Source organism: Harmonia axyridis, chromosome 2 (assembly GCF_914767665.1).
Source record: "Harmonia axyridis chromosome 2, icHarAxyr1.1, whole genome shotgun sequence".
Classification (NCBI taxonomy): domain Eukaryota; kingdom Metazoa; phylum Arthropoda; class Insecta; order Coleoptera; family Coccinellidae; genus Harmonia; species Harmonia axyridis.
The window spans coordinates 19334220-19351691 of record NC_059502.1 but is presented as its reverse complement, the minus strand read 5'-3'; the positions used below and the strand labels follow the sequence as shown (position 1 = coordinate 19351691).

Below are 17472 nucleotides of genomic sequence, written 5' to 3'. Positions count from 1 at the left end.
TTCATATCCGCCAAACAGGATGCTCGCCAAACCCACCTGCTGTTGAAGATTGATACCGATGACCCCCAGTCACTTGCTACATATTCAGAATGGGATAGGTATTTTTTTTGTCGAAAGTACCTATGTACAAACTTTCCTATAAATTCTCTTTCAAAAAAATTGTAAAATAATTGGAACTCATAAGAAAGAATATTTTAATGCTGCGGAGTTTAAAATGAATTCTAGGACTTTCCGTTAAAAAATCTCGTACGAATTATCGAACGTGAATAAAGATTCTAGAATCTAGATTCTACTGTCCAAGGTTCAGTTGTCCGAGAAGGAAAACGAAGAATAGCAACCTTGTCCAGTAGGCCTGATGATACATAGTTCAAAAGTTCATAAATTTATCAAAAATGTCAATTTGATAGGAGTCAAACAAAATGTTAACCTAACTTATGAATCAGATATGTGGTAATTTTAATTACCAGGAAATAATGTAAATAAAAAAATTGAATTTAAGAATATCATCTTAATGTAATTTGTCCAAAATGGGTGCTAAGACTGAAACTAGTTTAAAGAATTTTTTCGTTTTCAATCCAACTTTTGGAATCAAAGAAGGGGAGGTATTAGTTTTTCATTAATAGGAAATATTTTTTTTCTATTCCTTGTTTTTCAGGAGTTGAATAAAATTTTTTACTATCATCCAGTCACTGATCATTGTGAGGTACAGATTAAAAATGTAGGATTGGTTGAAGGAATACTTAATTTCACAGGGTAATATTGAAAATAATTTGCCTAACATCTACATAAATATATAATGTCTTTCCAAACTTTAAACTTTACTGCTGCCAACAATATTTTGCAAAGAAATTAAACCAAAAAGTTTGTCCTTTAAAATTTGATCCCTAACTATGTATTTAAAAAAAAAGATATCTTGTTCAGAAATGGTTTCATTTCTTCTGAAGAAATACAGATTTTATTTTAGATCTTGAGAATAGAGAAAATAGCCAGGTGCATAATTCTCTGAATTGATGCTCTATCATTTTTTATTACTGGATAATGCAGATTATAGATTAAAAATGCAGCATCCTTTCTTCTATGTTTTCATTTATGATATTCAATATTTATGAGAATCTTAGCTTATTAATTTTGTGTAACAGATATCCATGAAATTTTATAATCATTTTGGAAATTTATTTCATGAATACCTAATTTTCCTAATAAAGAAAATATATGCATATATAATATAAAGATATTGTAACAATTTCAAAAATATTTGTTTTAGGACTTTTAAGGTGAATTCTGATATAACAAGCTTGCACACTCAAAAAACAAGGCAGTTAATTCTAGAAGTCGAAAAAGATTTTTGGATGGTTATGGTAATAATTTCACTTATTGAGAAATTTGTGTATTTTTTGAATATTGAGATTTTAAATGTTCCACTCAACAAATTGGATAGTGTAGTTCTAATTAGCAAGCACTATCTAACATTCAGTTGATAATTAATCAATATGTAGAAAATTATTAAGGTGTATTCATTTATACAAATTACACTATTTTACTGTTCTCCAATATATTTTCTATAATTCAATTTGCAGATTCTAGAGATACCTACCTTAACCAAAATGAAAGATGGAGCTATGATATGTGAATATTTAGAGGAGGAAATTCAGGATAAAGTTTATGAATCTGTTTTGAGGCATGCATATGCAATGTATAGATTATTCTGGAATACGTTTCAATCCACGTTACAAAAGGATGGTGTTGAAGTTCTAAAGACAAGATTAGCAAATTTTTATTCAGCGGTCAGTATCATATAGCTTTAATTTTAGAAACTTGTTGGTATAGCATAGTTTCCAGTATTAGTAAAAAGCGGTAAAAAATATTTCAAAAGCATAATATGATGTGACAGTCATTTATAAAGACCCTGTAGTAAATATCGATATTTTTGTCTGAATAAAATTTCTTTTTTCAGTATTTCAAAAATATGAAACTGGCTCATGCAGATATATTAAATATTTTTTGTGGTATTCAATATCTACCGCTAGATAAATTGACCTTCCTAAAGGTGCAATGTTTAATAAGCGCATTAGAATGTGATTTTCCAATTGTTGAGTATTCAGCATTTCTGTACAATGATCATTTGATTTGGTGAGTATTGATTCAAATTTAGATTTAAATTTTTTCAATATGAATATTTAGGAGTGGCCTGGAACCAAGTGATATGCAAACCCTCTATCAATATTTAATACGTACATTATTACCAGCTAGTGTAGAAGTGGAACTTCAAGGTGGTTCTATGCCAAGAAACTCAAATTCTCCATTTTCTGTATTACGACATGGAAGGTTTGTCACAGGCCCAACAAATTTAAAGAATGCAAAAACTACAGGGAAGATTCCGAAAATATATACCTTCTCTGGATCATTAGGTGTATTTAATTTGGTTGTTTATAGAGCATTGAGTGCATCTTTGTGTCTTTTTATCAGGGGTAAGTCTAAAATATTAATATTTTGCTTCTGAGTTTATCAAATGCAGAGGAAATATTGTGATCAGATTGGGATGAAAAAATTTCCAAAATGCATCTCAGACCATTCTGAACAACTTTGGTTTTGTGCGTCCGCACATACTTGTAACAGCCTTAAACTTCTAGAATTCTTATCCGAATGAAATTTGGTATGGCTTTCAGTTTAGGCCGTAAATACGAAATTCAGCTTTTCCACATAAATAGTACACTTTCCATATCTCGCGTTCTAATTGTGCGTTGTTATCGAAAATTGGTATAGATATTTGGGTCGAGTAGTGCATAGTTTTGTGAAAATTTTCGCTCTTTCTTATATGCGGTAAGTCTCGCTCATGCGCAAACGTGATTTTGATGAAATTTGGATATTCAGAATCGTGCATTGAACATTCCATAAGATATATATACCTATAAGCATCTTTGATTATACAGTGTGAGTTGTGCATGTGTGAAAATTGAAAATGGCGTTAAAAGAACGAAAATAATTTAGTGTAGAGTGGTGACTTTCTTTTTAGAAGCAGAAGACTATAGACTTATAAAGGATATTATCTCCTCTAATTGGAGAGTTCGCACTACCTTGTGCAAGCCTACTAGTCCAATATTGATGGAAATTGTTAAGAATATTTCAATTAGGAATCTCAATAGCCAGATCTTAATACAATTTGGAATGGGCAGTCTGACTAGTACATTAAAGGTTTCTTAGGGATTTCGAATATACCATGTGCGATGTGTATGCGTGAATTAGAACTTTTTGGAAGATAATAGTGTTAGCAGAGAAGAATGCGGAAGCATACTCCCACATCTGTTGGTATAGGTTTTTGTTATATGTTTTTCGTTTCCTTCCTGAAATAATACCAATAATGAAAAAATCATCTTTGTAATTCAACAAATTTTTCAATTTCAGAAAATAAAGAGCTAACTTTAGAGTTCTTCCAGAACTTCGATAGTTATATCAGTTCAAAACTGACATCTCTGGTATCGGAAATAGCCGAATACTGTTCCAAGCAGGTTTCAACCCCATCCAATGTTCCTGATAATACCCCAAAGTTCATATACTTCAACAAATTCAATTTAGCCTATAAAAGTACTGTTCATCTGGACAATAAACAATCTGGAAATGTATCAATTAGTGAAGAGCAGCTAAAGATAATAGCAGATATGAAGAGTTACCATGAACCTACTGAGGATTCTACAGAGACTGTGATAAAAACCTTGAATGATTATTGGGTAGTTGCAAAAACATCAAATCATAGAGAGTTTTATGTTGTAGAACAACAGAAGAACGCACACCTTATTGATATAAGTAGTGAGTATTTGTATAATTTACAATTATTATACGTTTACCATCTCAAAATCACTGATAATGGAAAACTTTATAAGTTCATCTTCATTCAACATTCATAATACCTGTTATAAATGTAATTAAGATGGTGGGGGGAAGAAGTAATGATTAACCTCATTATGAAGAGTAGATTAGTGTTTTTGTTTTATATAGATAGGGTATGGTTCGTATATCATCTTGGTACTATGGTTAATGAGTTGGTGGTCCCTATATGTCAAATTCCTCAAAATCCTGTGACAATTTCCTCAAACTTCGGTGAATCATCTGTCACCAGAACAACCGTACTTTTATTGTGGTTAGGTTCGGTAACCACGCCCACTCGGCTTGGCAATTGTCATTTTAATTTTCAAATTATTATTTATGAACATTTTCCATGACATCTAACATTCAAAAACTTTATTATTTTAATTATGAAACAAATATCCTTTAAAGCCATTAAGAACTTTTAGTTGTTTACAAATTGAAAAGATCAACTATTTAAAACCTACAAAATTCTGTCAAAAAACATTTGGTTGACCAGTGACAAGTGTCAAGCGGTCCGTAAATACTAAGCAGGTTACCTGAAACATTGAAAAAAAACTAGTAACCGTTATGAAATTCTCGGTGATATACGGACCATACCTATAATATGCCTATGCGTATTGAATGATAATTTATTCCTTTTTCAGATGATATTAAAAGTTTATGTCAGTCAGAACTGAAAGGGATATTCTTTCAACCCCTTTGACCCTTGAGTGAATGGAAAAAAATTATATAGATATTCAATTATATGTAAATGAGAAAACGAATACTAAAGAAATAATTATATTTAATAACTAAAATGGTAATATCATTTACAATAAATAACATAAGTAGAAGAAGTGACCCGAATTTGTCATCAGTACATATTCCTAATCTAGGATAAATATATAACAAAACCACTGGCTGCTGGTAACTTTTGATAATTCAGGGTATGAATACCAATTCGTAATTGGATTGCCTGAATAAAATTTCCAGTTCTGAATCCAAACCGATTTTCTCCACCCTGAGTACTCTTGAGTTGATACTATTGGGTTCTTTTCTTACAACAGCAAGTCCACAAACTCTCATAAGATATTGTTCGCTCTCTGTTGAACATCGGCCTGGAGTGGTTAACCATACATGACAGATAACATCAACATGGATGTATTTCTGGATTGCAAATTTGCCATCTTTTGTTGGTATCTGGAACAAATTGAAAGTAAATTACACTCAGATGAAGACAATTTCATGCTAATTGGTTTTCTTGTGATGATTTAATACTATTTAATGTGAATATTTCTTAATATAATATTTAAAAAAAGTTGAAACCTACTTTTTCCATTTTTTCTTCAATTTGTGGGTTATCAGTCCTAAAAACTGAGGCTTCACCTAGAACCTGACCGCCTGCAGTTACTTTGAATTTCATTCCTTCATGAAGTGCTCTTGGTTCTAAACCCAAGCCATCTGGGTGATTGTCTGACCATAAATAGTTGTTATTTTCAATCTTAGATTCAGATTCGAAAGTAAGTCTCTTGGCGTAGCCCATTCCAATATTTAAGAGTCTTAAAGTTTTTCCGTTAAACAAATGACTTTTTCTGTCATTAGGCCTAACTCGGTAATAGAATCCAGGCATTATTCTGGGGTCTACATATGTACCTGAAACAAATAAAATTAAAATTAGATTGAGTTATAGCTAATTCTTCTATGTGTTTTTACAGGAACACAAAAAAGGAATAAAAACAACTTTTTTTAGAATTCCGTATGAACATAAAGTATATATGTAAATTACAGTTGATTTTAGTTTTAGTAATTTGTTCAAGAATGATCAACTAGATTATTTATACTCACCTACAACAGGAATCTCGTAGCTTTTCAAGCCAGTCATTGTGTATTTTGTTGGAACATCTTTAATATCAGAGCCTCTAACAGTAACTCTTCTCTTTGTTGTGTCTACTCCAGGTCTCAGAACATACTTGCGTTTCTTAATTAAGACATCAATTATCTTTACAATTCCAGCTTTATTATTTCCCTTTCCTTTGACACATATCGCAGTACCAGACACAGGGATGGGTTTAGCTACCCCAGTTTCATAAAACTCCACTTTACCAATAAATTTTACTTGAATCTTCTTTTCGATACCTTTACCTGTAACATTGTTGCTTAACTCGATTTGATAACCCTGAAAGAGTGAGCATCATAAGTAAAAGTAATTAGACTTAAGCAAGTTCTCAATACAAAGACTTACGACGCCCCAAACTGGATACTGTTTGACTTAGACTGGTGGCTGCACTGCTTTTTTGTTCCTCGTTTCTAACAACATCGATTCGAACATAGGCGCAGGTTCATATAAAGAGATTAGAGTTTTGCTATATAAACATTATGAAACTCTGGGGTCAAAAAAAGCAGAAAATTGTAATCCAGGCATAGAAAGACACCAACACCAAAGCTCCAATCTCGATAAAAAACGAAAAATCTAGTGAAAACTATTTTGAATATTTCATGAAAGGATATATCGATAAGTTTGTCTTTGGTTGTGAAATACATATTCACTAAAAACAATACATTTTCCATTTTACGGAAAAGGAGAATTAGCAGTAATAGTTGAAGATTGAATTTTATATAGAGGTTTTCATTTTCGCCTCAACTTAACTAATTTTAATATTTCTGAAATCTGTAGGAAAAGGTAGGACTTTATTGTGTGTTATTAGACTATTATTCACTTAGTTCACGGTATCAACTTTGTCACATTGATTTTTGTTTTCCTAATTTCAAGATGGGAGGATTAATGATTTTTGAAAATTATTATGCGAAGTTATTCATAGTTTTCGAAAATAACTCCATACGGTGAATGAGAGGTTTTTTTAAATACATTATTAGCTGTTTATTCAAAACAGTGTTCTCTGAACTTATACTGATACATCCCCAGATCAATAGACTACAGTGATTCAAACCAATAAAAAATTCAGGAGGTATTTAGTGCAAAACAGTAAATAATCTATCAATGATCTATATTTAAATTATATTATTATCAGATAGGTCAAATTCTGTGATTAAAGAGTTATCTCATATTAAATTACATATCCATTATATATTTGTTTTGATATGGATGAAATACATGTAGTAAATATTGTTGTCCCCAGCAAGGGCACCAATCATCATTTTACGTCTTAAATTTGCGTGATTTTGATTGCAATTTCTTATCTTTTACTTTCAATCGGAGGATGTTTTTGGTGTATAGATTTCGAAATTGAAGGAAGTTGAATTTCATTTCAATTTAAGTATAAAATTTCTACAATTGAATCAATTCAAAAGAAGTGAGTTCATTCATCTTTTTCTTTTTTATTGAATAATTTGTTTTTTTTTAACTTTAGATAGAATATTAAATTAAAACCCACATGAAGTTTCATAATATTTGATAGAAAGAAAAAGTAGAGAAAGATTCATATGAGCATCTCACCTCTGTGTTCAAGATCTCCAGTGTTCCTTGGGCTTCATGGTTCAAGTCGAAAATGGTGAATTTGTCTCCTTCAGAAACCACTTCTATTTCGAATGCGAAACCTTCTGGTCTGTTGTCGCTCCAGAAATAATTGTCATTGTCGTTTAATTTATTTTTGTCAGCCTCGAAGGTGAATCTCCTTGCATAGCCTCGGCCAATGCTTGTCAGGGTAAGAGCCCTATTGTTGAATATACATTTATTCTTGGTGGAATCTTCACCGACCTTTGGTAGTGGTCTCACGCGGTATTTGAATCCAGTGATAACTCTGGGATCACAGTATATTCCCACGACTGGGAATTGATATTCTTTTAGGGAACAAATGACATAGCGTGCTGGAAAATCGCCCAATTCTGAAGCATCTAGAGCAAGAGAAGTCTGTTGTCTTTTTTCAGTAGGCGTTACAATTTTTTTGAATTGTTCCTGAAACAAACAAAAATGGCTTACCGTTTTTTCCTATTATATTGAAATAGAATAGGTCTCATACACACAGTTGCAGGAACTTTCATTAAAATTTAATGCTGTGAAATTATTCATAGCTGTATAGTAAACGATTTTTGTACGAAAATTCATGAAAAGAGCTAGCGTAATTTCTATGAATACTTTCAAATGACCGACAGAAAGATAATGGTGAATACTCCCTAAACAAACATTCTTGAATGCTCTTGTGTTTTATCTTGAACGATTCGAAATGTTAATTTTAAAAAATCCTTTGGAATAATTTCATGGTCAAATTTTTTCAAATTACCAATTTTCATCAAGGTCATTTTTTTTTTAAATGTTGTATTTTGGTTCATGGGTTTAAGAGGGGTTTATACCTCGTGGCTTTCTCGTGATCTACCAAAGTTTAACTACTCCTCTTTCCTCAGCGTCCCCCACTTTTCAAGATGAATGAAGCAAATTCAAACGTTCCTCCAATTCACTTTTTTTTTCCGCCACATGCAAGAATTATGTCTTCATTTTACATTTCAGAAAAACCCTATTTTCGGCCTTTGACAAGACTTTTTGTACCTTTAAAATTTGATGTGGAAATTCATAAAAAATGTTTTTTCGGAAAGTAATATCATTTTTTCTTCATTAAAAAATTCATCCTATTCTTTTTTTTCCTTCAAAAAATTAATCAATAAGGACTTTCCGCAATGACGTATTCTTTAAAATGAATAATAGTGAAAACCTTATATAAATCGATGGTCTCTAGCGTAAAATAAAGCTCCTCGATATGAAATGTTCCTCAAGATGCTTTTCGAAACCTAATCGACAGTATGAACCGACGAATGTAGGCATCAAGTAAAAAAATATCAATCTGAATTGAAAAAAAAACATTTCTCTAAGGTTATTTACGTTACAGTCGAATTGATTTGTTTTGATTTTTAATTATTTGAATTCAATGAGTTTGTATGAATAAATTTTGAACTGATTGAATATTATTATAACTGAACAACATATTGTTACCTTCTCATTCTCATAAACTGAGCTTCTGCACTGACATTATGGCAGAATGCGCAAAGCCATATCGTAAAAATTTCTTCATTTTCTTTAAATTGGGTGAACTGGATATTTGTCCCTCAAAAATTAACTAGTGAACTCAAAGCCATGAATCATAAAACAAAATGTTGAAAAGGAATGGTTCTTGATGAAAATTGGTAATTTAAATAAAATTACCAAGAAATTATTCGAAATTTTAATATTTCAAAATTAGGGTTCAACAACCAACTTCTGATTAACCCTGTCTAGTGATTAATAAGTCAGCATTTAACAAATTATTGAATATGCAAATTGAAATTAATGATTCATCTACAGTTTACTGAAAGTATTTTCAAAATTGAGCGAAAAATAAGGAAACTATGAGACTATAAGTGTAGTTTAGGTGTTGTTTTGTGAGTTGCCATCTATCGACTGCTACATAATCTAATGTTATTTAGTCCACTTTCCGAATCATAATAAAATTTCATAACTCCAAAACTGTTAGGGATAGGTAAAAAGTTTATTATCATTACGCACTCAAATTATATGAGTGTATAACGTAGAATTCTGACCGAACATCGAATTTTATTCCCTTTTTTTAAGCCACTTAAGACACATGGACCCTTATTTTAACGGCTCATTATCATGGTGATAGTACTATCACGATAGTGTGATAGTGATGGTAACTATCGCAGCAACTGTCACCATGTAAACTACTCGATAACCACTGAGAGTTGAGGTATTACAATTATAAGGTTGGTCAGAATTTATTCACCTCAAATGATTCTAAAGGTACAATTAAATAATAATTATAAATAATTCAAAAAATCATAAATAACTTTATAAATAGAATAATTTTTTGTTTTGTTTTCATTTCTTGGATCATTTCCGAAATGATCAATAATGAAATAAGTACTGCGCATTTCAATTGAGCTACTCATTTTGCCTTGCCAAGTTTGAACGATGAACAACAACACGTAAATATTTTTTATGTCCAGGAGTTATTTTAAGTGATCATGAAAATAGTACACAAATCTTATTTTAGATATTTACAAACATAATAATACCTATGATTGATTCCTTCAAACAAGATATTATATATTGTTATAATTATTTGATCTTGTTTATTTCATATCATATAAAAAGGCAAAACATTTTTATTAACTTCCTACAATATTTTTCGAATATTGCTACACTCACGAAATTTTGGATGGTTTAGTCAAATACATAACATATTTTATACCCATCTATGTAACAATTTACCTTCATGCGACCCAAAAAATTAGAAACAACACATTCTGGACGAAGCACGTCACTTTCAGGACAAGAAAGGTGCATCTCGTAGTCTCTGATAAAGTTTGACTCATTGAGCTAATCCCTATTCTATTGGCAAACACAAACTCCTGGTTCATGTGCCAAATGCAAGATGAACCAAATTTCAATAAACAACTTCTATTTGCTATCTTCACACGTTTGCGTTTCTATTATATAGTGAAAAATATAATGGATCGATGTAATTGTAAAAAATTTTTATGAAAAGCATTCGTCTCATGTGGTTCAGTCTTCTTTAGATTAAATTAAAATTATAGCACTTTCAAACAATTTCTGTTGTTAACTGGTATATTCATGAATCATAATATGATTGTGTATTACATAATATTCTTTTATTTCAAATTCCATCTCCTGAACTGTTAAGAGTAATATTCAGCGCTAAAAATCTTCAGTTTTATGTAGGTAGCTAATCATTAGATGTTTCGATTTTTATTGTATCATAAAAAGCTTCCGAAAAATATATTGTAGAAATGTTTTTTCATGAACTCAAAATGGAATTAAAATTTGAAGTATAGTATGTATACAGGGTGTTTCCTAAACATGCGGCAAAAATTCAGGGGGTTGTTCCTTGGACTATTTTAAGCATGTTTTGTCCTTGGATGATTTTTGAAAAACCTCTTTGTTTCGAAGATACAGGGCGAACAACATTTTTAATATTTTTAAAATTAATAATAGTTTAAATAAAAATGCGTACCGCACTGTGTTTACTAAGTAGGTACAATTTATTTTTAAATTTGTTTAACAACATTCCAATTACTAAAAACGGCCAGTTTTTTGACTAAAAATTGATAAGTGCAGATGGTAAAGGAATACAGATTAAACACGGTTTTCATTTGAATTCGTTTTGTGATGTATTAGCAATTAACATTAATAAGAAATGATCCTGGTGTTTTTGAAAGGGTTCGGCAGTCAATGAGGAGAAGATTGGATGCTTGTATGCTGGGTAGAGGTGGTCATTTTCAACAGTTTTTGTAGGTTGAGTTGAAGTTTCATGTAATTTTTCATAATAAAATGTTATTATCTGAAATTTTGTTTCCCTTATATCTTCGAAACAAATAGGTTTTTCAAAAATCATCAAAGGACAAAATATTCTTAGAATAGTCCAAGGAACAACCCCCTGAATTTTTGCCGCATGTTTAGGAAACACCCTGTATATCTCCCCAGATGAAATTATGATTGTTAAAAATTATACTTACAAATTTACATATTAATTCTCGTTTGTTGCTCTTTTTGATATCCAAATCATCATGTGTCTTCAATGGTTTGGGGCTCTGTTTTTTCTGAAAAAATTATTCTTGAAAAAAAAATATTGATAGGAAATTGCTCGATACTTATTCTCAACTCAATTTATCATTTTGGATCAGGCGTTGAAAATAGAAATGAAGTAGGTAATTACTAAAATAATTGGTTAGAACAATCAGATTATAATTTTTTCAGGAAGCCCGAAAAATTGCTTTCAATATGAATTTGTGGTCTGTCATTGAGTAGGCTAATTGAAACATAACATTTACAAACCTAACAGATAATTCTCAGGCACCGTATTAAGTGCTATTTATCAACCTTGAGGGATAATGAACTCTGCCAAACATTGAACTTTATGAATCAATGAAGTCTGGAAAGACGAGTATTGGAGTTGACACTGAAATGCTAACATGAACCTTGAAAGAATTGACTAGATGTGGATTAGAGGAAATGGTCCAATTTTTTTATGTTCCAAGAATTTTGCTATTTATGAAAGTTTTCCTGACATATCTAAATAACAAAAATTCTGTCAAAATATAGATACCATTTTTTTAATACCTCTTATTGGAAAACTATTTATAATAAATTAGGAACCTACTAGAGTGATTTGGTTGGAATTTATTGAATTTTTGGGAAACAGCTGTATTTCCAAAACTAATTAGGTGTATTGTGCTCATTTACTAACTCAACAGACACATCCAGACCTTGAACTCACCTTGAGAATTTCAAGCTTCTATTTCTATTTAGAGTTATTGTGTTTAGGATTGCCAAAAACAATGAATTTGGACACGAAAGTTATTTAGTGGGCATAACTTCGTGAATTGTATGTGTGTAAAAAAATTATCGCCTGCCGGCACACAACTGACACAAAAATTCGAAAATTAAATTGGTACCTACTTAAAGGAACATATTTCTTTTCGCAAATCGAGACGAATTAATGTAATGCAATAATGGTAATGATCGTAATAACCTTTTAAGGCAATCAACTGTGAAAATTGGGTCGTGGCCAATGATTTATTCTATTTTTATTCAAGTTGAATTCTATATTTGGAACTGATACAGTATGTATTAAGAATATTTGATAAGTTTTTTAAGATCTTGAAAACATGGTTATCTTTTTTTTAGTTCTTATTAATGTTGAATATATACGCACAATGTTTGCTCTTAACTTCCTCTTATATATAGGGTGAATTTTTGAAATCAAGAAAAAATAATATTTAAATCCTCATTTCCAAGAAAAGATGCCAACATTTCTGTCATTCTTGAATTTTTAATCGAAATCGGATAAAAATGATTGGATTCATTGATGAAGAATTCGAGGTCAAACTCAATTTTGTGTAGGCATATGATTCGAACGGAATATGCTAGAGACTTGAAAATACCAGAGTAGGATGCAAATAGCTGATTGTTCATACGAAATTGGCTGATCAAAACATTTTTAATTGAATTTTTACGAAAAAAAAATTTGAACGCAGAATGTTCTTCTTTCATAATTTGATGCCGATATACGTGATTCACGAATAATATAGATGATAATATTTCGAAGAAAGGTTTGAGATGAACACTTGAAATTTTATAGTAAAGATTTTTTGGGAGATATGAATTCTTGGAAAAAATTTCAGATTCGTTCCACTGATACCAACTTTGGTTTTTTAAAAATAACACCCATTTTTTTATTCATAATCGGATTACTCATTGAATTCTACAATTCTTTTGTGTATCATTTGCGTACTTTTCCCAGAAAATTTGTCTGAAATCCGGAAAAAAACTTCAAATTTACTAAAATAGGGCTTCTTTCCAATGTTAATAATTTTGACATTTTCGCATGAAAATTTATAATTTTCTAGCTTCTGTCAGAAGAAATACTAATACTTTTCCTCCGTTAATTAAAAAAAAAAATGTCAAAAATTAGTGTATTAGTGTAATTCATCCTTATGTTCATAAATGCTTGTATTCTGAGAAAATTCAAAGATTTTTTCATATTTCAGATAAATTTTCTTGGAAAAATATGCTAATAATACATTGAAGCAATTCAGAATTCAATGATTCATATAACTATGAATAAAAAAACTGGGTGTTACATTTGAAAAATGAAAGTTGGTATTATTTCCGGTCAAACCGGAAGTCGAACGAATCTGAAGTTCTTGTCGAAAATTCATCTCTCCTAAGAAAGTTAAACTATAACATTTCAAGTGTTGATCTCACCTCTAACCAACTATCTTAGCAAATCATCTTTTGTAATGCCATATATCGCTCTTTAATTCAGTGAGAATTGCATCATTGGAGAGCGCAGATAGTATATGTGGGCGGAATTGGCGCATGAAAGACGAGATATCAAAAGCTCCTGACTTCACGTCAGTGCTTTACTAGTTTTTTTATTTTAGGGTATCGAATACATCCCCGACTTGTAGAAGGAAAATATCTTCTCAACAATTGCACGATTTTCAACCAGCATTGTTAAAAAAAAAAAAGGAAATGCATGTTGAGAAGTTTAGATCCTTCAACTTCTATATGTACAAATTGGCCGTGAAAAAAGGAACCTGTTGAACGAAACTTTTGTGCTTTTATTCAAAATTGGAATTGGAACTCTTCAATAAGAATAAAAAACGTTCACACACCTGATTCAATCCGAGAACGTCCTCGCTTCCTGGAATCTCATTAAAAATTGATGAACTCAAACTCTTCCTCGATTGCCAGGCACGCTGCATCTCTTCAAGTTTCTTGTCCTCTTCTAAACTTCCCAAAGTGTTAGAATACATTTTGACTGAAAAAAAAAGGGAATTTATTTTCAAACGCCCACAAAATTCAAATAATGAGCAACCAATCCTAGCTATATTGTTTTTTTTTATAAACATCTATTTTCTTCTAGATGCGTTTTGAAACTTTTACTGATATGTGCGAGTTTATATTTTTTTTAAAGAAATCTCCTCCAATCTACTTCAACTGGTATTGTTTTCCGATTTCATAGTAGTAGTAACTGTTATTTATTGTTAAACAAAAGGCCACCGACCTAGGGTCCTTCAGCCTTTTAATTTACATTTTTTTTGATACTTAAATATAATACATTTCATAACATATAATCATTATTTAATTGGTATTCAAAATTTTCAAAAGAGTTTGTGTAGGGTGTTTTCTTGTTGACTTACTTATCCCATCATAATTATTATGCATTTCAGATCATCCCAAAGAACTTTAGTTTCGTGTTGGTCTGTGTATCTGCACAAACTCGTTACAATGTTTTTCTTTATTTATCCCGTCTCTTTTAGGCTTTTGTGAGGCCTCTCAGGAGGTCATGAGTTTTTTATATCTCTGGTGATATAGTTAGACAACTTATGAGCAAACTTGAAGTAAAGGGTTTCATTTTGATATTATGGAAAAACGAGTATGTCTTAAGAGAAACCAATGGATGTTTCTTTCATTCTGAAGAGGAATGTACCTATTCCATTAACAATGGAAAACTATATCAGTCACTGCTACGGTTCCAGCATCATATCCTTTTCATGAAATTTCCCATGATCAATTCGAACATTTGCGACTTTATGTCCTCGATAACTTCACGAATTCCATCTTTAAGGACTTGAACTGATGTGGAGCTTTGGCATATTCCTTATATACACGTGGACCATAAAAACAGCCTAAAGGTGTTAAATCACAAGATCTCGGTGGCCAATTGTGATCATATCTTCGAGAAATGATACCAGGAAACAGTAACACATGCACTAGCCTCATTTTGTAGTGAATTTTAACAATTTCAAAGCGTTGTTGAAGTGTGTATCGTTCCATTTTAAGCAATGGCGTAGTTTCTACTTGTGAAATTTCAAAAGATGACAGCTTTAAAAGTCACAGCTGCTTAGATAGCGGGCTACCCACAAATGAAACCTCTCATTGGAAAACCTTTTATCTAACAGTTCGAATTTTTGTGTTCTTGTTGATTTCAAAACTGCAGATTCGATCTAGATGAAAATTTGCATTTGGATGTAAAATATATTTTAGCATTCATTATCTTCGAGAATGAAAACTCCAAAATTTGACAATCAAATATTTATTGGAACACATGAATATATTTTCCGACTATGAAATCTGAATTTCCTCAGGTTAATTTTGAATGAAATTGCTTGAAATTAATTTGAAAATATCAAACTTTATTCACATATTCGAATTTGAAATCGATTGAGAATTCAAAAAATATGGGAAAATATTGGGTATGAAATATATTTTGCAAGAAAATATCTTCTGTTTTCTTGAAAACCGGAAGTTCAAATGGAAAAAAAATTGGTGGGAAATAGTCTCTAGACCTTCTTATTTTGCAAATCAGTCAAATTTGAAAAATTTTTTCTTTGAAAAACAGTTTTTCCTCAATAACTTTCCATGTCTTAGATCGATAGTTTTTCCGATAACATATTTGGATAGCCCGTGAAAAATATTATAATTGTGATGGGTCACTTTTCAATATTGCTCAAAGGATAAGCCACAAAATCCGTTGATCCGCATACGTGAAACACCCTGTACATTTAAATAATTATAAGAGGAATTTGGACGTCACCAATAATCAATATACATAGTATGTCACGATGTACTCTTCGAATATCTTTTTAATAATAAATTCATTCAATCCGGCGTCAGAAGATTTTTCTAGAAGTGATTAACTAATGAACCCAATTTTTTTTAAATTGCATCTAATGAATCCTGAAGGATCAAAATTAACAAATGAATTTTAAAAATATTATTTTTGGTTGAAAACGTATGATGGTTCAATTGATACAAAGTAGAAGTTTCCAATATTTGTTCAATATAATTCCTCATAAAAATATAACGGTGAAGTGAGACAATTTGTATCTAACAAATATACTACTCTGTAATTTATTTATTGAAAGAGTACTTTAAGGTTGATAATTTCAAAAATATCAAATTTAGAAAGTAAATTGCGTAGTCGATGGAACTACTGATATCCAAAATATTCCTACAACCAATTATTCGAATATTAAAAGTGTAAATTAAATTTTATCGAAATTAGTTGTAATCAATTTCGAAGAAAATATTCCATTGAAGAAAATTTACTGAAATGTTTTTACTTTTTTCCATGTTTCTCGAAAGAACATTTTTACAAAATAAACAATAACAATGAATCATGCATGTATCTGAATTTGTAAAAAACCACAACACGAGCTGTTTTAATTAACAATTAATAATTGAATAATTATAAGTTACTGCACGACATAATACAGACCTGCATATTTATGACATCTATTTTAATAACCGGTCTCTCTATTATTCATCCATCGTTTATAAGATAAGATGTTAGGTCTGTTCACCAAGCAAGGTAGATAAGATAAGAATTCGCTTATATCATTATCATTTTATTGAGCTAATGCGATCGTAAATATCAAGTGGCACATTTTTGGGACCACTGACCTACGTAAATATAAACTCATAAAACACCTACGTTTACTACAAGGTTCTTCCGAAGAAGTATATGTCACTTGTCGTTTCATTTCTACGACTAACTTTCATAATGTGGGGGTGGAATGCAGGTTGAACTATACAGTTATACCAGGCCAGGTAGTAAAAAGAGACAGAAGGCATTTCTAATGGCCTACTATAAAAACAAAAACAATACCAAGGAATATTTTCTAATAATATTTGAACCCTGAACACAGGGGAAATTTATGAGTATACAGTATTGGCTGAAGGAAAAGTTATTTTATTCATTCCTGTATTCACATTATGACATAACCTTGGCACAATGCCACAAGGAATGCAGCTCTAAAACCATCACTCGTTAAAATTGAATAATAATACTTAATTAAAATAAAAAAGTACAAACCTATTAATTAATGATAAAACTTCCCAGCACTCTTATAGTCTAGCAGAGAAATCAATATTTCCACAAGTTATCAAACGCTTTGCAGTATCACAGTTAAGCCACACAACCTTTTCACTACCAGTCGAAAATATCAAATGCCAGACTTATACTATGCGGACATTTTATCCCTGTTCGTTCCTTCTCCTTCTCCCACCATTTATATTCACGATGGCTCAGGTCAATAATTTAGAGAATTCGCTGATGTTTATAAACTCAATTATTTGATTTTTCCTTGATC

At 30.9% G+C, this 17472-nt stretch overlaps 2 protein-coding genes across 3 annotated transcripts; one reads left to right on the top strand and one right to left on the bottom strand.

Moving 5' to 3' along the window:
• Nucleotides 1–396: 396 nt before the first annotated feature.
• On the top strand, nt 397–5172 carry LOC123672023 (vacuolar fusion protein CCZ1 homolog). Its single transcript, XM_045605974.1, has 8 exons — nt 397–602; nt 656–753; nt 1265–1358; nt 1578–1784; nt 1955–2130; nt 2182–2468; nt 3403–3804; nt 4509–5172. The coding sequence occupies exons 1-8, from the start codon at nt 528–530 to the stop codon at nt 4565–4567; spliced, it is 1398 nt and encodes a 465-aa protein (XP_045461930.1). The 5' UTR covers nt 397–527; the 3' UTR covers nt 4568–5172.
• Nucleotides 4629–17363, bottom strand: LOC123672022. 2 transcript variants are annotated; one of them, XM_045605972.1, is made up of 7 exons: nt 17196–17363; nt 13990–14135; nt 11326–11409; nt 7298–7756; nt 5689–6019; nt 5174–5496; nt 4629–5043 (listed from the first exon to the last, which is right to left on the bottom strand). In XM_045605972.1, the coding sequence occupies exons 2-7, from the start codon at nt 14128–14130 to the stop codon at nt 4786–4788; spliced, it is 1596 nt and encodes a 531-aa protein (XP_045461928.1). In that variant the 5' UTR covers nt 14131–14135; nt 17196–17363; the 3' UTR covers nt 4629–4785. The 2 variants fall into 2 exon arrangements, with proteins under 2 accessions (XP_045461928.1, XP_045461929.1); XM_045605973.1 differs by lacking the exons at nt 11326–11409; nt 13990–14135; nt 17196–17363 and adding an exon at nt 10061–10201.
• Nucleotides 17364–17472: the final 109 nt, after the last annotated feature.